The sequence below is a fragment of the Lathamus discolor genome, chromosome 4 (assembly GCF_037157495.1).
Source record: "Lathamus discolor isolate bLatDis1 chromosome 4, bLatDis1.hap1, whole genome shotgun sequence".
Classification (NCBI taxonomy): Eukaryota; Metazoa; Chordata; class Aves; order Psittaciformes; family Psittacidae; genus Lathamus; species Lathamus discolor.
Genome location: NC_088887.1, coordinates 37,072,100 through 37,094,360, shown reverse-complemented (window position 1 = coordinate 37,094,360; position 22,261 = coordinate 37,072,100). Strand labels below are relative to the sequence as shown.

Genomic DNA, 22,261 nt, shown 5'->3' with positions numbered 1-22,261 from the left:
CATCAGTTTTAACACTGTTGAAGTAGGAAAAGGTACAAACTGTAGGTTGATTGATCATTAGGTGCCAGCTATGTATTCGTCTGTACTTGAACATGCTAATCTTTTAGTGTAGTATGTCCTGTCAGATGCAGTATACACCATAGTCTGTTACAGAGCGTCCTGCAGGTATTTTTCCATAGTTAGTGGAATTGTATGCAAGAATAAGCATATGTTGCTGCATGTTTTGGAGTCTCCAAGAATTAAAAGACAGGCAGTTGTGAAGGAAATTACCCTCTCAGTTTTTAAGATATCTTCATGCTGCTCTTGGGTGTTGAGCTTAACTTATCTCCTAATTCTAAGTTCAGAAGCGTTGGATAAAGTATTTAAAAGCTTTTTTTTTTTTTTCACTTTTTTTTTAATTTGGATTTAGATGGAATTGTGAGTATTCTGTCAGCAGGGCTAATGAAAGGGTGTTTGTGTACATGGGTGAAACTTGCTGTACTGGCATCAAGGAGCTAGCTATGCTACAAGGTCTTTTGTCTCTCATCAGGAGCAGACACAGATAATATTGTAAAATATTTGCAGAATTCTTCGTAAGTCAGTAGGCTTTTATTGTTTTCTACCAGCTGCATGATTCTTTATCATATTTCATGTTAGTTCATGTTATTTCTCACTGACTTTATTGGTTTCCATTGCTTCTCTGAATTTCTGTAAGGTTTTCCTAACCTTTCTCCCACAGTCCCCTATGCCCCCAGTTTTACGTAGAGGTATGGCCCCATGCAAAGGCTTTATTGCATAGTGCCTGACAAACCCAAAGGAAGAGAGAAGAGGAATGAGAGATACTTTGTCAGGTTCTCCCATGCTACTTAGCGGAAGGAGAACCATGCACTTTGACCCATGGTGTTGGGTACCCTCATTAATGCTTGTGGTTGCCTTAATCCTCCCCCTTGCATTTCTAAAGGCTGGGTGAGTAACGGCATTACAGTGAGTGTGTTCCTAGCAGAAATGCTCTAAGCATGTCTTATTTCTATTTAGGCAGTCTCCAATGTGACAGCTTTAATTTCTTTCCCCTGCACGGTGTAGCTTCATACTGAAGGGGTTTTGCTGTGAGGGGGAAAAAATAACAGATTTTTTAGATAATGAACTCCTAAAATAACAGCAGAGGTTTTTCCTTCATCAGTACACAGTGAAGTCTGACGTTGTGATGAACGTAACTGATGTTATGTGCCCTTTAGCAAGGAACACAAAAAGTTTATTAAAATTTTAGATTATGCATTTCATTATGACCTGGTTTTTGAAGTGTGCTAGGCTACCTTCTTTATAGTGAAGGACAAAACTGTGCACAAAGAGAATTTTTCCCCTCTTTTATGACCCAGAGGGAAACCCTGGAACTCCAGATTACCTGTATAAACCTCTGTGTCATGCTATTCTTCAGCTTCAAGGGAAAGAAATCTGTTTACTGAAATAAATTGAGCTTGGCTCAAAGCCAGGTATTTTCTTAACTTGCAGTCCTCAGGACCATCAGGTAAAAGTCTGTCTCAAAGGAATTTGTCTTTCCTCATCAAACAGAGTGAGGATTACATCCATCTCAAATAGCTTTAGCTATCTATCACTCTGTAGCTAGTCTAGGCTCGCAGTTCACAGGCCTGAGAACTCAGGCATTCCATCTTTTGTTTAATGATTTGAGCAGTATGAGGATAATTTTCCCTCTGCTTTTACTCCTGAACAATTTTGGTGTTTTTTTTTCCAGCCAGCAACTTTCTTGCCTCTGAGAGCTGCTGGTAGTATTATGGCATTCTGTGCAATTCATATGAGTAATTTAGGATGCTTTACAGTAATGATCAGAATATCATCTGTAATTAACACTCTTAGCTTAACAAGGGAAAGTCAATTCCTAAAAAGGAAAAAAAAACAAACCCCAAACACCTAAATTTAAGATCCTGTATAAAGCTGGCTGCATATAATGTAGTTTTCTGTTCTAAAATATAGTCTGTCCTTCGACAGTTGAATGAAAATAAGTCTCTTAATTCAGTTATCTACAGAAAATGTTAATGTGCATTCTCTGCTTAAAGAAATTTTGTTGCTAAGTTTACTGAAAGGGTAATGGACTCTGCATTTCAGAATACAAATAAAATCTATGGGCTACCTTTCTGCAGTATTTGTTTGCAATCTTAATGCTTTGTTAGGATACATATTCATTCTCTTGTCAGTTCTGTTGCATTTAGCATAAAATGTGAATGTAAACAAATACTTCTTTTGATCTTCAAAATTTAATTTATCTTGGTTTTGCATTGATAAATTTTAAACATTCTTTATCCCTCACTTGAAAGCAGATATTGTAATTGTTGTCATTAACTGAAACTAATGATTTTGATTTTCTTGTTCTTACAGTTCAGTTTCACATCGCCCACTTATATGAAATCCAGGTAAGCTTTAAGCTACTTTATATAAAGTGTGGTTGTTTCTAACTATGTGATGTAATTAGTCTGTCGAATCCAGATTATGGATGCTTTTGTGAAGTTAGCCTTAAGTCTCAAATCACTAAAGAAACTTTATTTACTTCGGCCAAGTTGTAAAATATTTTTTATATGGACTGTCATGCTACAAAATGGAGTAGCAATCTTAATAAATTTATATATTTACTGGTCTGACAGGTTGAATGCAAAAAAACCTGTTCAGTGTAATTTTTAGTAAAATTCTTTTATGAGCTTACGTATAATTTTTAAAGTTACAAAAAAGTATATAGAAATATGGAAGATCTGTAGTTTGTCAATTCATATATATCCCTATTGTTTCTCATACATGCACATACATGGGCAAGTCTAGCCGGCTGCCCTGATGCTTTTTAAGTATATTTGACATGAAATTTTCTTTTAGCTAAACATACGTGATAGAAACATTGTAGATCCGAGGTCAGCAGCACATAGTGCTGTGTTATTAATTCTGTATCAAATCTGACCACGGAGTTTTTTATGTGAAGTTTTTGGGAAATTACAGAACTCTTACTGAGCTTCCAGAATAAAAGTAAATTAAAACCAAGTAGCTACTGAAATAGCTATTGTATATTTGTTATTTGACTAACTGGTCATATAATGACAACTGTATGCCTTTTTATCATGTTTATAGGTATTATATGACAGAGGAAGGGATGTGACATGAAAACAAACTTGCAATTAAAATGGATGACAGACATAAACTATATGTTCAGTCAGTTGAAAAGCAGCTTGGTAAAGTAGGTGCTGTCTTTTGATGGCACGGTGGAAAATGTCTTTAGGTATTTATATATAAGTAAAAGATACAAATTTTATAAGATATTTCTCTTTTGAATGCTTTTGGTGCAAAGCTGCATAACAAGACAAGAATTCCCTGTCCCAAAACACAATTCAGAAACTTCACGGAGTGTTACGGTTCTTACCTGGCCACTGTCCAGATTTGGTTCTGAGCACTGGAGCACAACTGGTGCAATTATATAACAAGGCATCCTCAACACTTTAGTTCTTTTAATTTTCCAGAGTAAAATAGAAAGTTAAAGGCCCCAGATCTGTATCTGTATACCAGCTGCCTTACATAATTGTGTGGCCAACGTTACAAGTGCTTAAGCTCTGCTTTCTGATTGACAATTGTAGGCAACAGGAACTTTATTTTAACACAAGTCAGAGCAAAAAAGTTTCAGTGCATTCTCCTGTTAGACCTGGTTTGTCTCATAGTTCTGATTGGGAGGAGTATCTTGTTTTCTGGAATTTAAGAAACTTGGAACCACAAAGGGTTTTGCCTTCATTCTGGATATTGCCTTTGGCACAATGAAGAGATGTTTTTGGAGGCAGGCTGATGGCTTCGTTTCTTTTAAACGACACTGCTACAAATCTCTGAACCCTTCTGTATATTCGAAAATTACTTGCTCTCTAATATTTGATGAAAAAGTGATTAATTCCTTAATTATGTACCTTCACAATACTGGAGTTTAAATGGTGGGTTGCCAGATCTCTGAACAAGAGGGTAGCCCTGGTGCTGATAGGAGTTAGCAGTAGAGTTTCATGGTGCTTAATGCTAGTTTCTATTATTTCATCAGTAGTAGCATGAGTCCTTCTAGCTGTTTTGTGTGGTTGCTTTATATGGTGTCAAAAAAAGAGGTTGGGCTGGGTTCCCCTCCCATTTCAAAGACCATTCATGATGCAGCCAAACTTCAAGGACTTTGGAATTAATATGTAGATGTTAGGAAGAAATTTTTCACTGTGAGAATGGCGAGACACTGGCACAGGTTGCACAAAGAAGCTGTGGCTGCCCCATCCCTGGCAGTGTTCAAGATCAGGTTGGATGGGGCTTTGAGCAACCCGGTCTAGTGGAAGGTGTCTCTGCCCGTGGCAGGAGGTTGGAACTGGGTGATCTTTAAGGTCCCTTCCAAACCAAGCCATTCTATGAAATAAACCAAAATGTAAACATTGTGACAGTTTTCTGTAATATTTTAAGGCATACATGTAGGCAGATTTCTAAAGGCTGAGTAATACTACACATAACAAGTAAAAAATATCCTAGATCTGGAAAACATGCCCTATTTTAATAGGTCTTTCTGGATCCTCACAAGCATGCAAACGTCTTTTTCAAAGTGTGAATATTAGGCACTAATATTTATCTGTTTGACATCTGGATTGCTGCCACTGCTGTCATGCTATACAGTGAACTTCTGTTCTTTTGCTTATCCTTCATAGTCATGAGCTACAAATTATGTTCCCAGTGCTAAATTTAAAATTTTTTCCTGATTGTTTTTATTTTGCTGGACATGGATATTTTATTTATTTATATTATTTGTTTTCTTACCAGTTGTCTGCATTTCATGAACACCAATTAAAAATCTTTTCTACCAACTTCCCCTTGTTCCATTTGAAAGTATGTAATTGCTGCTTTAATTTTTTTCCTGACTAGAAAAGGGTTATAAAATCAACAGAGTTGTCTTTCGTGATTGTGAGATATCAAGAACCTAACAACATTTTTAACTTCCAATAGGTATTTATATTGTTTAGAGTCTTGCCAGTCATCTCTTATAAAACAGCAGTAGAAAGTACAGTGTACTCTTTGCATAAAAAAATGTAACTAAGTAAAGATCATCTGCATTTAGATGTCCCCGTTTATTTTAGTACGCTTTTCATCTGTTTGCCAGAATGAAGTCTAATGTTGAATTACCTGAAAGCATATTTTTCTCAAAAACTTGCGTAGAATTTTTAGAAAAATAAAAAACCAAAACAGAAACAAACCAACAAAAAACCCAGACCTTTTAGTAACAGCAGACCTTCAGTAACAGCAGACCTTCAGCGTTTGTGTCATTTGGGGGAGAGGGGGAACAGAAGAGTTAAGCATTTAAAATACTTTCACTGTTAAACAGTTATTGTTAGGGTAACACAGGTAAATGCTGACATTATTCTAAAAAATGCATCTGTTGAGAAGTCTTGACCTTTAGCATATACAAAACAGCTCATAAGGTTCCAGAATTCAATAAAGACCATGATCCCAACCCGGAAATGTGTTTTCTGCATCAAGACCTATTCATGTAGGGAGTTAGGGATTCAGTGTTTCCATGCTTTAAGCGCACTTAAACTATATAGCAAATAGTAAGATGGCATACATTCATTCTCCTGGTGTAATCTGTGGATATGTTTTAATTCTACACATGGTGGGACTCTTACTAGGACAACAGATACATTGTAAAGGCAGTTCAAATATCCCAAAGCAAGGAGAGGCAAAATTATACCAGCCAGCAATTACTGATGATCTCCATTTCTGTTACAGATTTTCTGAGAAGAATTTGTGTAGTTTTATTTCAGATGTAGGCTCATATTCAAGCACTCCCCTTAAAAGCAGTATACTTATTTTTAGTGTAAGAAATATAATGCATGTATGAGGATTTGACCAAATTTAATAATTTGCAAATTTTCCATCAATTATTTTAGTAGTGAATTTATATTAACTACTATATTTATGAAAGTTACTCTCTTAGCATATATACGTCACTCATTAAAGCTTTCATATGCACTGTATGCAAAAAAAATAGATTTTTTTTGTCAATGTGTTTGTGTGCTGTCAGTGCTGTGAAATCGTGGCTATTGGTGATCTGTTGTAAGCTTTATGATTAATCTATGTACTTTTTTCCTTTTGCAGAGAAAGTATCACTCTGCAAAGGAAGCTTATGAACAGCTTTTGCAGATCGAAAACCTTCCTGCACAAGTAAAAGCAACTGTCTTACAGCAGTTAGGTATGTAAAATTAACTTCTATTTTTCTGTGTGTTTCTTTTTTCCATCTTCGCCTTTAGCAGTGTTTTTAAGGCTCCATTTCCAAAGAGAGTCTTAGACACTGATTATGATACGTGAGATTTTCACCCCGAATAGAATGCATAACAGTAGATAATTAAGTAAATAAGAGAGGAGGAAAAGATTTTAATTAAACTTACAAAATTAAACAGCTCTTAGACTTGCTACAGTATGTGCGTTACAGGTTTTGGGCAATGAGGGGGTGGTCTGTCACAGAAGGAGTACAGCAGTTAGGATTCTGTTATTATCTGTTCTCTTTTGAGAACAGCCCTTGAATAGCCAGGCTCTATGCAGTAAACCAAAATGCTGTGTTGCAGAGTAGAAGAACGTGGCAAATGAAAACTTTACATTTGCTTTTTCTTTAACTAGAGTATATAATGAAAACCTTTTCTGTAACTAAAAAGTTTACCGGCAGATTCTATAAAAGAAAACACATAACAAGAGGAAAAAAAAAAAGCTTTTTTAAAAAATTGTCATTTTTCATATTGATAGAAAGCTGTTAAATCATTTTTAGACCAAAATTTTACTGGGTAGGTAGAATAATTACTTTTGTCCTATCTGCCTTATAAAAGTATTTCAGAAGATTTTGTTAAAATTGTTCAACCCAGTGCAAATCTTCTCCATTCACTTTTTCCATGTTCTTCCATCTGATTTCTTATTCTGACTATTAATTTAGCCTGCTTATGCCCATTATTTATTTTTTCTTTTTTTTACCCACTTCACATAATGGTCATTTAATTCAAATTAGTAACTGGCACTAAGTTATGGCCACAATGCTTTCTTTTGTTTGTAATACAAGTTGTGTATGGATTTGGAGTGGACTGATGTGTTTAGCTTTTGAGTCTTCTGTGTGGTATCACAAATGAAACACTGGAGGAGTTTGCTGCAGGACTCAAGGTGTGCTGATCTTTTTGCTATCACACAACAGTGTTGCTAAGATTTCAATATTCCCTTTATTTTTTTTTTAATTGGTATTATACCACCTATTATATAGTCAGCCGTTTCAGCCAGAAAGGCTATACATGTCATCTGTGGAATACAGGCTTCCCAAAGTAGGTGACCAGTGCTTTTTCAACTCCATTTGATGTATTTTGGCACAGTAGAAGCAAAGGTGCATGGTTGTTTTCGTAAAATCCTACCACAGGCCTCGGTCTCTGTGCTAGCAATAAGGGCAGTGACTTTGAGAATTGTCTGCTGTCTAAAAACTGGATTAAATCCCTTTATTCAGTCGGCGTAGGTCACCTAGTTTTGTAGTGTGGGTAACTTCTACGTGGATAAAAGGATAGAGTGGTCTTAACCGAGACATTTAAGGAATAATACCATTTCTTTTGCTCTTCAGTGTTAACAGTGGTGTTTATCAGAGTATGATATTTATCACAGGTTTAGTCTCTAGCAGCTGGTAATAAAAACACCTCCTCAGGAGGCATGGTCTGGGGGGTGGTCTGCTACTTAGAAAAAAATAATAGAAAATAACCTGTCATCTGCCAGAATGCTACTGGCAAAACCCAGTCAAAATATATTTGTATTTCTGTGTTGAACTGTGCTTTTTTTTGTTCTGTTGTGTGAGGGGTGGTTTTGCTCTTGTGATATTTTTGGTGGGTTTTTTTAACTCCAACAGAAAAATTGTTTTGGTGTTAAAATACCCTGTGTTTATTTTCCTTAGTTAGATAATGCTGATTGAGCCAGAGCTGAAATCTGGGGAAGTTCAGATGTCTTGTGAGAGATTTATTAAAATCTCTGCTCTTGTTGCTGCTTTCCGAAGCAGATGAGGGTGGAAGAGAACCCTGTGATTCTCAGATAAATACATATCCATTTGAGCTGATGCATGCTGACTAGTTCAAGTAGATGCAACAGTAAGATCTGTACGGTTGGATAAGAGCAATTTTTTCTTGTTTTGCGCCATTTCTTTTGCTTTCCAGACAACAATTTTGTTCACCACTTTGCCTAAAATTACATGAAATTAATGAGACTGAAGATCAAATCTGCCCTGGTATTGTTTTTCCAATTGTATTCAGTATTTTCTGAGGGAAGAGTGTAAGAACAGTGTAGGCATCTGCTTAGAGGTTCCCAAAGCACTCTCCAGTGATCTTCAGCTAGTGGCATTCCTAGGTGGTGTCCACATAAACAGATAAGACATCATAAGACGTTAAAATAGGGAAGAGGCTCATCTCTTCAGAGACTGACATGATGATGGTTATTGGGGAGAAAGAGCAATTGTCACAAGTTCAGCATGAGGGTGATTGATAAGCATAAAAACGCCCTGCAGCATCAGCTAGGCTCGCACATCCTCTTGGTGAGGCAACACAGGGATTTGTTACAAATTAGATTGTAAAGACCTGGAAAAGAGCTTTTGTTACACTAAAAATGTCCCCAGGACGGGAAGAGTAGTCAGTGTGCTAGCTGAGAGTTTGAGTTAGGTCTTGCAAATAGGAAACTGTACAGCTTACCAAGGTTTTTCCATCATCATCCTTCTGTACATTCTTAATTTTATGCATGAGGAGAAGAGAGATCGAGTTTCCTTTACCTGTGCTATTCTAGTAGAAAACTTTTGTTTGTTCTCCCCCACGCTTTCTCTTGCTTTTGCCTCTTTCACCTCCATGCACAGGAAAATAAAATTGGGAAGCAGCCCTTGTTTCAGCAGTGAAACTAGATAGGGATTGCTAGTTCTCAGTTCTTTCTCTTAAAAATAGATTCTTTATCAGTAAACCTTGGTAAAGATCTCCTGAAGATACAACTTGTTATTTTTCAATCCAGCAAGGTTTTGATGAAACAGAAAACAGGCATCGCGGTACAGCATTTCGAGAGATACAGGAAACTGTTTAATGTCTTTTTTTACCCTTGTTTGTAATCCCTGAACTATTACCTTTATCTCAGGCTTTGCCTGGCAGTGCACCTGATATGCTTGTTCTTGATGTACATAGGTTCATTCTAACAACCACCCTCACATAAGCCTTTTTTTCTTGAAGCATGAATATTTTCATTTTTGTATGCTTAAGAACCTCAGTGATTTTGAATTTGAATCAAAAACATAGCTTAGGAAGTCCACGAGTGAAAGTAGTGTATGTTACGTATCTCTGCAAGAATTATTGTGGGGTTTTTTCCTTTCCTTTTTTATTTCTTTTCTAATGGGTATGGGTTTGACTTGATCCATCTTCAGACAAGATAAAGTGCTCTTTTTTTTTTTTTCCAGTACTGTAACCACTTGGCTCCTAACCTGACATTTCTTTCAGTCCATGAAATACTCAAACTTCTGCTTCTGACCACAGCTCTCAAGCGATACATCTTAAAACACCTTAGGCAAATGTTCAATAGATAAGATTATCTTTGAGATTTCTTTTGTTAAAGTTTGGAAGTTTGTCTTCCATTTGCACAAGTGTCACTGTGACTGTTAACAAACTATAAGCCCATGGAATAAAGAATAAGCCATATAGAACAGGTAGAATGAAGTATGTAAGATAGAGTCTAATTATGGAGAGTAAAGTAAGGCTGCAAATACTAATCAGTTCCGTTTTCAACCTTGCCTACTTTGTCTAGCATTTCAGATGAGATCTGAATCTGATCTGGATATTTGAGTGGTATTGTCTGTTCATGTGGTTAGACATACCATAAAGGGCAAGCTTAGGGTGCTGAAGTTTAGCTGATGGAGGTTTTAAATGGAAATCATGGCAGTCAGGTGAAGTTTCTGATGAGTGGAAAAAGGGAAATAACCCCCCCATTTTCAAGAAGGGGAAAATGGATGACCGAGGGAACTACAGACCAGTCAGTCTCACCTCTGTACTTGGAAAAATCTTGGAGCAGATTCTCCTGGAAAGAATACTAAGGCGTGTCAAAAACAATGAGGTGCTTGGTGGCAGCCAGCATGGCTTCACTAAGGGGAAATTCTGCCTGACCAATTTGGTGGCCTTCTATGATGGGGCTACAGAACTGATGGGCAGAGCCAGAGCAGTTGATGTCATCTACCTGGACTTGTGCAAAGCGTTTGACACTGTCCCACACAACATCCTTCTCTCTAAATTGGAGAGACATCAATTTGATGGATGGACCACTCGGTGGATAAAGAACTGGCTGGATGGCCACACACAAAGAGTTGTGGTCAATGGCTCAATGTCCGGCTGGAGACCGGTAACGAGTGGCGTCCCTCAGGGATTGGTGTTGGGACCGGTCTTGTTCAACATCTTTGTGTGTGACATGGACAGTGGGATTGACTGCGCCCTCAGCAAGTTTGCCGATGACACCAAGCTGTGTGGTTTGGTTGATATGCTGGAGGGAAGGGATGCCATCCAGGGGGACCTTCACACACTTGTGAGGTGGCTCATGCCAACCTTATGAAGTTAAACCACGACAAGTGCAAGGTCCTGCACCTGGGTCGGGGCAGTCGCAGGCACAGCTGCAGGCTGGGCAGAGAAGAGATTCAGAGCAGCCCTGCGGAGAAGGACTTGGGGGTGCTGGTCGATGAGAAAATGAACATGAACCAGCTTCAGTGTGCCCTCGCAGCCCAGAAAGCCAACTGTATCCTGGGCTGCATCAAAAGGAGCGTGACCAGCAGGTCGAAGGAGGTGATCCTGCCCCTCTGCTCTGCTCTCGTGAGACCCCACTTGGAGTACAAGCCAGCTGTCTGCTATGAAGGATTTCCTTTATACTCATAAATGACAGTGAGATGATTTTGTAGCTGCTTAAAAGTAATTCCATCTAAGCTTAGAGGAAGGTGAGGAGCACCTTAAGATGATGAAGGTGTTTCATTTGAAATGGAAACCAATCAGTGGTAGAGTAGAGATGTAAAAGATGATTGGGGAGCATGGATTGTGGGAGACCTTTAAAGTGAAGATGAATAAATTGTCTTATGTAATAAGACAACTGAAAGAAAAAGGGGCATGTGAAAGAAAATTATGTGTGGTTAGATGAGGAAATAAAATTATCTTTTCAGCGGAATTTATTAAGTAGATGAGAGGTAATTGTATTTTTCAAGGTGAATGGAAAGGATGTTGTAACAATGAAGATTGAATGGTTAAGAAACATTTAAGTGGAGATAAAAATTCTTATGACTGTTCTGATGGGGAATTGTCTAAATGTAGAAACGGGATAAATATGAGGACTTAGAAGAAAAGGAATAAACAACATAATGTACAGATAGTTGGTGTGCATGACAGGGAGAATGGTGGCATTTTTCGCAGTGACAGGGAAGGTAACTGTGTTCACGGGAGGAAAGAGTTAACATTTTGAGATTTTCATAGTAGAAGACTGAGCAGTTCATTATTGTGCTACTAACCTCATGGAAAATTTATTTAAACAAAAAACCCAAACCAACGCACTTTAAAAGTATCTGAAAGTAATTTTAACATAGGATCCTTTGGTCCTGTAATTTTAGTATAGAACTTTAAAACTTTTAAAAGTTTCCCTTGCAGTATTATATGTAAATGATATTGTTGATTGATATTCCTGTTTTGAAAGAGGAACTAATGCTGTGAACATCCTGCTGTGCCAAAATGTTAGATGATCTTCGGGAATTTCACTTCTGCTGTTTATGGATTCTTTGTGTAGGCTGGATGCATCACACCGTGGATCAGCTTGGAGACAAGGCAACCAAGGAAAGCTATGCTATACAGTATCTCCAGAAATCTCTAGAAGCAGATCCAAATTCTGGTCAATCCTGGTATTTCCTTGGAAGGTGAGCTATGACTTTATAAACGCTGTAACTATATGGTTGTTTGTTTTTTTTTTTGAGGATACTTATTGTTGTAGGTATCTTATGTTGGTTTTCTTCTTAATACTTTCAGAGGAAAAAAGAAGGGAAAGGATGTATGTGTCTACTGAAGTCTAGTTTTCTGGAAGGTGTCTAAAAAGACAAGGTGCTGACATATTTGGGATGAATATGTTACCCAAGCGATCCTGCTTTTTTTGTAGTTACTGTTTAGTCTACACATTTACAGTAATCTTGAATCAGCTCTGCTGGTTTTACCTGTTCCTCCTCCTACTACATCTCCTGTTCTCTCTCTTTTTTGGTCAATGATTTGTAAATGTTGATGCTTTTCCACAATTCTTTATCTCTTTATTTTCTCAGAATATCCCTTCTATCTTAGTAATTTTTTGCACTAAAATACAGATATTTTCCCAGGTACGCATGCATTTTTAAACAGCATATATTGCTACTCAATATCAGTTAGTTCAGATAGATCCATTCTATTACTGTTTAAGTGTTGTGTTAAGTTTGTACTGTCAGACAGTATTTTTACTTGAAAATTAACTTTTTGCAGGATGTAAACCATATAAATGTGATGGCTTTTCTTGGTTTCCTTTTTAAGAAAATAGACTAATTTACACAAGCCAGCAGTAACTCTTGAAATACTCAGGTTCTGGAGAGGTTTTTGAGGGCAGTTCAAGTCCATATGTGAACAAGTTGGTTCTGTTGAGAAATACAGAATCAGAATCACAGAATCACAGAATCCCAAGGGTTGGAAGGGACCTAAAAAGATCATCTAGTCCAACCCCCCTGCAAGAGCAGGGTAACCTACAGTACATCACACAGGAACTTGTCCAGGCGGGCCTTGAATATCTCCAGTGTAGGAGACTCCACAACCCCCCTGGGCAGCCTGTTCCAGTGCTCTGTCACTCTTACAGTAAAGAAGTTCTTCCTGATGTTAACGTGGAACTTCCTATGTTCCAGTTTACACCCATTGCCCCTTGTCCTATCACTGGATATCACTGAAAAAAGCCTAGCTCCATCATCCTGACACCTACCCTTCACATATTTGTAAACATTGATGAGGTCACCCCTCAGTCTCCTCTTCTCCAAGCTAAAGAGACCCAGCTCCCTCAGCCTCTCCTCATAAGGGAGATGTTCCACTCCCTTAATCATCTTTGTGGCTCTGCGCTGGACTCCTTCAAGCAATTCCCTGTCCTTCTTGAACAGAGATTACATTAGAAATTAGTTATGCAAAAACAAAGTTAATATCCTAACCTCAGTATCTTCCAGCTGACTTTCTCGGAGGTTTATGTCATCCTAGTTACATTCCTCCAGCTGTTTCTGTAAGGCAGGGCTCTTCTACCAGCTGCCTTGCACACTAAGGGAGGATTGAGTGTGAAGGGCAGAGAACTATACCAGGTGTGGAGGAAAAAGGGAAAATGAGCCAGGCATCATGTGGCTCATCTTACTATCCACTGGGCTGAAATCCTGCTTTTTTGCCAGTGGTCCCGTCCCATGGGCCTTGGGCTAGTTGAATTCTTACATAGCAAGCCAACACTTATGAAGCATGTGTGCAGCTGCCATTCTCCTGCTCGTACTGTGCCACAGCTTTCATGTGCTTAGAGTGAAACTAAGGACCATACAAACAAGGGTGAGGAACACAGGAAATGGGGGTGGAAATCTAGTGGAAGCATCTCATACTTTACAGGGAGGATTAGAGCAAAAATGTTTCTGTGCCCCATTCGTCCAGGCCATATTCTGGCAGAAGAAGAAAGGAACAGGGTTGTGCATTTACTCTTTCTCTCTCCTCATGTATTCTCTTGTGTTCCTTCCTCTCTCTGCTGGTTGTCCAAACTGGGTGGCAAGTTGGTCTAAAGCTACTTTTCTTAAAAATATACCACCGTCATCCCTCTCTCCCACTAAAAAACCCATCAACTTGTTTTAAGTTTTGTTGGGCTCTTAATGATAGTGCTGTCCTAATTGGAGTCTTCATGTATCTGATAAGCAAGACAGATTGAAAAAGGTATACTGGAATGCACATTGGATTGTGATTAAAATGGTCTTCTGAAACATTGTGTCCAGACTTAATGGATGCTTTTAGGTGAAGTACTGCCAGAGTTCATTGTATTCCTTTCCTAACATACCTCAAGAATATATGAAAGAGGGTACCATGCTTGACAAACCTTTGCCTCTACTATTCTATTGGGATTTATTTTCTATAGAATATTTTTTTATTGTTATTTATGTGTTTTGAAATTTATCAGTTCATTTCCCAACAGGAAAACTTATTACAAACAATATAAGAAGCAGAGCTATTGTAGATTAAACTAGTAAATACATATATGTATTTTTAATGTTGTATTTATTTGAAGCTTTCAATTTTAAAAAGGTAGGTATTATTCCGTGTGGTGTAATTGTAGTTCTCTTTAGAGTTCTGCTATTTCTGCTGATAATAACAGAATACCTTTGATTCTGTGTGTGAAAAATAATCAAGGAATAATGAAAAAATAGAAAACAGCAGGATTCTTTACAAAATGTTGTGCTCTATATATACAGTAAAAGTAACTGGTTTGCTGTTCACATTGAGATACGAGAAATCGACATAAAAAGCTTCCCAGGCAGTCAGGAACCATCCTGGCTCAGTTGGTCACTATCTGTTAATAAGTCTGAAACACTTCTTGTAGAACATAAAGTTTCCTAACCATTTGTTAGATGAAGTAGGTAACTTAATTGTTTATTTGTGCTGCTGTCTGTAGATAAATAGTGTTCATATTGATAATTTACCACAAATGAGAGAAATGTAAGTTTTTTAATTATGGTATGACTGTTTTCCTTACAAACGCAGGAATCTAGGGTTTAAGCAGTTCTGTGTACTTTTCAAAGAAATAATTAGTAATACATGTTGAGTAAGATGTTTGAGTCTGCTTATGCCTGGCATTCAGAAACAGCATATGTTTTGGGTTCATCTAGATGAGTCTTGTGTTTGCATGACTTAACATTTATCAGATCAGTCTCGGTAAGTCATCCTCAATGATTACCTTGTATAAATATTACCGGAGTTCTTTTTTTCTTCTCCCAGGTGCTATTCAAGTATTGGGAAAGTTCAGGATGCCTTTATATCTTACAGGCAATCTATTGATAAATCAGAAGCAAGTGCAGATACATGGTGTTCTATAGGGTAAGAATGACACAGGGTAATAAAATTACATAATTCCCTGTTAATGTATATAAATAAAGAGTATCAGCTCTTTAACTCTTCTGTGGTCTCAGGGGGAGTGTAAAGCTTTTTTACTGATACCATCATGTTGTCAGATTGGTTTGATTTGAAGTTTAAATAATTGATATATATTTGCTTTCTCATTTTTTTTTTAATAATACATATAAAGATTTTATGTGTTGTTTATGCTTATAACCATGGTTTATATAATGGCAAAGCTTATTAAGGGTTTTGAGGGGGGTGTGTATATTTGACTTGCTTGTATTTGGCATTGTTATTAATTCTCAACTTCACTAATCTTTCTATTCAGTGTGCTGTATCAACAGCAAAATCAGCCTATGGATGCTTTACAGGCCTATATCTGTGCTGTACAATTGGACCATGGCCATGCTGCAGCCTGGATGGACCTAGGCACACTCTATGAGTCCTGCAACCAGCCTCAGGATGCCATTAAATGCTACTTAAATGCAACTAGGAGCAAAAATTGTAGTAATACCTCTGCACTTGCAGCACGGATAAAGTATTTACAGGTAAAACCAATGTTTTCAAAAGTGGGCAGTACTCTTCCAAATACACAGCAGAGGGGAGGGGAGAAGTAACACACAAGTTTAACTTGCAGTTGTTTGTGGTGTGTATAACCTGTTTTCATGTTTATTGTAAGCATATCATAGCCTGTAATATTTTATTTCTACCATTTTTAAGTGGGACTTAATTCCTTATAAACCCTATTTTGCACATTTAATCAAAGCATACTGTTCTACATCACTTTGCTTTTTTCTTTGTATTGTCTACATTTTTTAAGTTCTCATAACATAGAGAATGCACATGCACTATCTTTCACTCTTGTTTGCAATTTCAGAAAAAAGGAATTGTGAGACCTCTGAATCCAGAGCTCATCTTTGTTCTGATTCTCACAAAGGTTTATATTCTGGTTACCCTCTTTATACTTAGCACCTTTCTAAAATCCGAAATTTTAAATCTGTCCTCTCTTTAAGACATAATTAGCTACAGCATTTAGGAAGATTTCATGGACTTGCTCTTACTAAAGTAGGCTTGTGTTAAATTTGCTTTTTACATAATTTTTCCTAGGCTCAGTTGTGTAACCTTCCACAAGGTAGTCTACAGAATAAAACTAAATTACTTCCTAGTATTGAGGAGGCATGGAGCCTACCAATCCCCGCAGAGCTTACCTCCAGGCAGGGTGCCATGAACACAGCACAGCAGGTGAGAAGTTGGGTTATGTTCTGCAGGTGCCCAGCTTTAAGGGTTCTTTACAATCGGTAGTGGTCAAGCTTATTTTCTTGAGCACAGGACTGGCTTTTATTAATAAAAAGCCCTTGATTTATTTGCAAAGGGATACGAGATCAAGAAGCTCCCTATAATGTGGGAGAGATATGGGGGTACCAATTTAGAACCTTTGTGGATTTTCATGATTTCAAAATATATCATCTTAAATAGAAATGCCGCAGTGGTTTGATAATCCCATCAAAGGTACACATTCCTCCATTGATGACCATATGGAAACTGATTTTTCAGTTACTGAGATCACCTTCAGAATACCTACTCAGCCCTTTTAATATATGTGGGCTGTTAAAAGATATAATTTAAAGGAAAGAATTAAGAATATATAGAACCATATTTTTGTCTTCCTTCTGTGATTCTTAGGCTTGTAAACCTCATCATCCAAATACTGAACCTGTACTAGGCCTCACTCAAACACCAATTTCACAGCAGTCCTTGCCACTACACATGATTCCTTCTAGCCAAGTAGATGACCTGACCAGTCCTGCCAAGAGGAAAAGAACATCTAGTCCAACAAAGGTATATACTCTGATGAACTCAAAAGCCCCCTACCAAAATTATATGGAAATATGCATTAAAATAATGCAGCATGCACAGAATTTGTGCTTTAAATTTTAATCCTTTGGCATCAAGGTGGGGAATGTTTTTAAGAATTTTAAAAATCATTTTTCAAGTGATACGTTTTGTCAGCTTACAGTTCAGACAAGAAGTGCATAAGGGCAATGCAGATCAGTGGCACTATACTGCAATCCTAGTTGTATAAGTGAAAAAGTGTTGTCTCATGATAGAGAAGGAGATGATCATGTCATCCTGTTTATTGCCTTTGCTTATATTTAGAAGTGTTTCATCATCATGTAATAGTGTTACAGTAGATATTCAGTTTTAAAAGTAGTGTACATTTAAATTAATAGCATGATTTGATTGTTTTTTGTTAAGACATTAGATATCATTTAACTGTTTCTTCTGACTACTCTGATACTGTATGGGAATGGTAGAATGAGACTTGGCATGTTTTAGTATGTTCTTCATTTATATTATTACTCTTGAAAAAATATCTAGTTCGTTCTTAAGTAAGATAAAATCTAGCTACTTAAAGAAGTTATGTTTACCCTTTGATAGTCACACATCTTAATGTAATGTTTTCTCTCAGAATACTTCCGATGTTTGGAGCAGTGGCCATACAGTGTCACATCCTCCTGTACAGCAACAAATTCATTCTTGGTGCTTGACACCACAGAAATTACAGGTATGTTGAATATCTTCAGAAGCTTTGATGTATTTTTTTTTTGTGGTTTTTTTTTTTTTTTTTGTTGTTTTTTTTTTCTTCCTTTTAAGAAAATAAATCTGGAACATTTTTCTATTTCACATCTCTGAAATTCAGTGTGAAATATATCCCAAATAATTCCCACAGTGTAGTTCAAGTTGCGCTACTATTTATAGCTTCCCTGTGTGAGAAGAGAAGCCATAACTATTATTATTTCTGTAGTAAAAGAAACGATCTCTAGCAGAAACTGAACAGTTACATTGTATGAATTCTATAATTTATAAAGTAAGAAGTAGTTCTTTTTTCATATGATGTTTTAAAGATAGATATGCAAATTGCCACACTTGTGTGCCAAGTGAGTCTTGCTACTTGCTGTTAGTGTGAGGGATATTGAAGGAGGTGTAGAAATGTTGTAATATCCCTTTTTTCTCCTGAGGTAGCTTCTTCTATCACATTGCGTAAACAAACGTGCACATTCTACAAGATGCCGTTCTTCAAATGAAATCTGGTACTGCTTCTCTGTGGCTTGTGTATGCGAAATGCCAGATTTAATATTTTAAATCTTGTTTCAGGTATTTTTTGTTATGGTGCTTTGTTGTGTCTGCAGTTCGTTAGGGCTTGCAGTGAGCTTCAGCAAGAATTCCATATTCTGAAAATTAGGTCTAGCTGGAAACTCTTACGCAGATACTGCTTTGGATGCAAGGAAAAATACGAAGGAACACAGTGCAGAGACAGAAGGCATTCTGATTGACTGAACAGTGTTCCCCTCAACTGCAGTACAGTTCTTCAGCTGTCTCTCTGTCTGAACAATACTGGCTTTATTATCTTGCATATTTTTTCCCTCCTTTCCCTCCATGTCTCCCGCTACCTCACACACCCCTTTGGTCCTCCCTAATCACCCTTCTGTATCTCTCTCTCCAGGCATTGTCTTTCTTTTTCTTTGTTTATTTTATATCCTACCATTTTTCCGCCTTTTTAGTTTCACTTTTTTTCAGATCCAGTTTCTCCTCTTAAGCAGTATCTAAGTAGGCTTCTGTGTCCAAGTATGGTATACTGGATTTGCTGGCAATTGCGTGACAAAGTTCCAGCATATATGAATAGGAGAGCCAAAAAGAGATGATGCAAGAGGAGAGCGAATAAAACCTTTACTGCCTCTTCTAAGTCCACCTTTTAAAAGTCACAGCTCGGAGGCTGGAAGGATACAGGATATAACACACCCCAAATGGCTCAGCTAACAGAAGTAGAAGGGAAAGAGGCTATGGCTGCACAGTAACCACGGAGGCTCCAAAATGCCAGTAGAGGAGGGATGGTTGTTGGTTTCACAGAATTGCTGGGCAGCAAGAGCAGTGCTGCCTGCAAAGCCTCTGCAGCCATAGCACTGGAGAGAAACGCAGACTTGCTTCTGCTGGTGTATGTGCTAGGTCTGCCTTTCTGATTCTGTTACCCTATTTAGACATTTTCTAAAAAGCAGAGTAACAACTGAAGAGCACTGGTTTAGGGTTCTGTGTACCTGGTACATGCACTCTGTGAAGACCCTGTTTTCATCACACCATCATATAGATACATATATATAAAATCAGTCTTTATTCATTGCAGTCCCCTGCAGAGGGACTTCAGAATGGAAAGATGTTTGAGTCTGTAACAGAAAGCTTAGTCATGTTTCGAGCTTTACAAGCCTTAGTATTGTATGCAAGCAAGTTATTAAAAGGCACATGGAATTTTAATGATTCTGAACTGTACTGCTGTTTTTTCAGCACTTGGAACAGCTGCGTGCAAACCGAAATAATCTAAATCCAGCACAGAAACTTATGCTGGAACAGCTGGAGAGTCAGTTTGTCTTGATGCAGCAACACCAGCAGGTGAGAACAAAAATATTTTTCTATTCTACAAAACTTTAGTCAGTAATGGTGTGTCTGTTGTGTTTCCTGAATTCTGAAGAAAATCCCTTGTACAGAGTTCTCATGCCCTTTACTATATGTGAAGTCATCTTTAGTTGTGGTTTACTGGTTGAAATTTAATGGGTTTGGCTGTGTTTTGTTATAGGGCTATTAGATGATGTAAAAGTGTTCAAACCACACTGTCAAATTGAAGTGGGCAGACACACATTTAAAAGTGGTCTTACTTGAAAGATGCGTAATTGTAATAAGATGCATTACAGAATATCCTCCTCTCATTGTTCGCTTTTCTCTCTCTTAGTGTCCAACTTTAGCAGTAAAACGTTAACAGTCAAACTGAAGGGCCTAGAAGAAAAGTGTGACGATAGCTTTACCTTAAAATCCGCTCAGCGCGTTTGTGAGCATGACAGTCATCTTATTTCTCAAAAGCAACTCTGAAGATCTTAAAATCAGTATAAAGTTGAAATTGATCAGTGCAGTAAAGTACACAAGCGCTGTATAATCTTTGCTTTTTAAATTCCACAGCTAATGTTCTTGTGCTTTGTTCATCTTCCGTTAGATGAGACAAACAGGAGTTGCACAGGTACGATCTACTGGAATTCCTAATGGGCCAACAGCTGATTCATCACTGCTTACAAACTCTGTCTCTGGTCAGCAGCCGCAGGTTGCTCTAACCAGAGTGCCTAATGTCGCTCAGCGTGGAATCCGTCCCGCCTGCCCCGGGCAGCCTATGGCTAATGGACCCTTTCCAGCAGGCCCCATTCCCTGCAGCACAGCAAGAACGCTGGGTAGTACAGACACTATTTTGATAGGCAATAATCACATAACAGAAAGTGGAAGTAATGGAAACGTGCCTTACCTGCAGCGAAACGCACTCTCTCTACCTCATAACCGCACAAACCTGACCAGCAGCGCAGAGGAGCCGTGGAAAAACCAACTATCTAACTCCACTCAGGTATACAATTTCAGTTTGCTTATGGAGTATGCTGAGGAGGCTGGTTAAGCACATTACCACTGTAAGGTTAAACCTGACTATTAATTTTTGTTATCAAATATCTGTATTAAATTAGCTAATTTCAGTCTAAAAGAAATGATAGGGCAGTTACATACTACTCAGCTGCCTGTCTTTGCAGGAAAGTTTCTTTAAAAAGGAGTACTTGTATGTCCTTTTGTTATTGCTTCTTTAATGTGACATGTTGTGACTTTGTTTTTCATGTAGGAGGAATGTGCACATTTCATGGGAATTTGAATGTCGTAGTTATTTCTGACATTATGCTGTTGTCATGATGTAATCATTACCCATATTCTGTTTCTGTATGATCTTTCAAAATTAATACCTAGCAATCAAAAAAAAAATACCCAAAAATCTCTAAAGCAGAGCTACTTGCAAAAAAATACTATAATGCCAGTAAAAATCCATAGGGATTAAAGTGTGTAAGTAAAGGCATTCTGTGTATGTGTGGGTGAGAACTTGGAGAGGGTTTTTTCAGCCTAAATGTCTTTCTTCCATGACATATTTTGTGGATGTAATGAGGTGTTCTGTAGGAATATATGCTAATGGTTGAATTCACTTTTACCAGATGGGTTATATAGTTTTACACAGCATTGTTTTCTTCCTCAAAACTGCATGAATTTTTGTTAATACTGCATGTTATTTTCATGATGAAGAATCGAGAGTGGGCTGTGGTACAGACAAGACATGCATACATGTTTAACTGCAGATACACCACAACAAAGGCTGAAGTAATACTGGAGCATCTTTTACTTCTCCTAAGAAGACAGGCTGAGAGAGTTGGGGTTGTTCAGCCTGGAGAAGAGAAGGCTCAGGGTAGACCTCAGAGCAGCTTCCAGTGCCTAAAGGTGGCCTATAAGAAATCTGGAGAGGGACTTTTTATAAGGGCATGTAGTGATAGGAAAAGGAGGAGCTATTTTAAATGAAAGAGAGTAGATTTAGATCAGATATAAGGAAGAAATTCTTCGTTGTGAGGGTGGTGAGGCACTGGAGCAGGTTGCCCAAAGAAGTTGGGGGTGCCCCATCCCTGCAGTGTTCAGGGCTAGGTTGGATGGGGCTTTGAGCAGCCTGGTCTAGTGGAAGGTGTCCGTGCCCATGGCAGGGAGGTTGGAACTGGATGATCTTTAAGATCCCTTCCAACCCAAACCATTATATGACTATAATTTTGTGTAAAACATGGTTATTCAAAGCTAAAACAGTGTTACAACATGGTTTTTTGAAAGTTCCGTCTATATCAGTAGCACTGTTTGCATGATTTACAAGTGTGGCAGGGGGATGGTGGAGCATGTTAGCCTCACTACCTCTTGCTTGGATTAGAATTCATTTTTCTGTTTTCTCTGTATTATTTAAAAAGTTCTGTACTTGCTATCTACTTCATATTTGATATCAGTGGTGCTAGTGTCCAAAAGTAGGCATGTAATAAATTGCTTTTCATAGAGATGATGTTTTTGAAAGGGCTGAGTAATTGTTCCATGGAAACATTGTGATGCCATTTTCTGTATCCATTGCATCTTTGTTCTATGTGGAGTATTCAGACAGTATGGTCTCAGCAGAGTTTCTGAATCTAACTTTCTTAACAGGTACCAAACTCTTGATTTAAAAACCTATTTTT

The 22,261-nt window shown here is 37.8% G+C and overlaps 1 protein-coding gene across 10 annotated transcripts in view; it reads left to right on the top strand.

Annotated features, from left to right (window-relative positions):
• KDM6A (lysine demethylase 6A) overlaps window positions 1-22,261 on the top strand; it is a 159,240-nt gene that overhangs the window by 96,827 nt on the left and 40,152 nt on the right. For 5 of the 10 annotated variants that reach the window (XR_010612231.1, XM_065677073.1, XM_065677076.1 and 2 more), the window contains exons 8-18: window positions 2,371-2,405; window positions 4,798-4,863; window positions 6,130-6,223; window positions 11,818-11,944; window positions 15,039-15,137; window positions 15,487-15,706; window positions 16,266-16,400; window positions 16,842-16,997; window positions 17,629-17,724; window positions 19,497-19,601; window positions 20,197-20,592. Coding sequence is in view for 9 of the 10 variants with exons in the window: in XM_065677073.1 (XP_065533145.1) it covers window positions 2,371-2,405; window positions 4,798-4,863; window positions 6,130-6,223; window positions 11,818-11,944; window positions 15,039-15,137; window positions 15,487-15,706; window positions 16,266-16,400; window positions 16,842-16,997; window positions 17,629-17,724; window positions 19,497-19,601; window positions 20,197-20,592 (1,529 nt within the window). In the remaining variant the exon portion in view is untranslated. The remainder of the gene's footprint in view (window positions 1-2,370; window positions 2,406-4,797; window positions 4,864-6,129; window positions 6,224-11,817; window positions 11,945-15,038; window positions 15,138-15,486; window positions 15,707-16,265; window positions 16,401-16,841; window positions 16,998-17,628; window positions 17,725-19,496; window positions 19,602-20,196; window positions 20,593-22,261) is intronic. The other 5 variants (XM_065677077.1, XM_065677078.1, XM_065677081.1 and 2 more) reach the window with 3 other exon arrangements.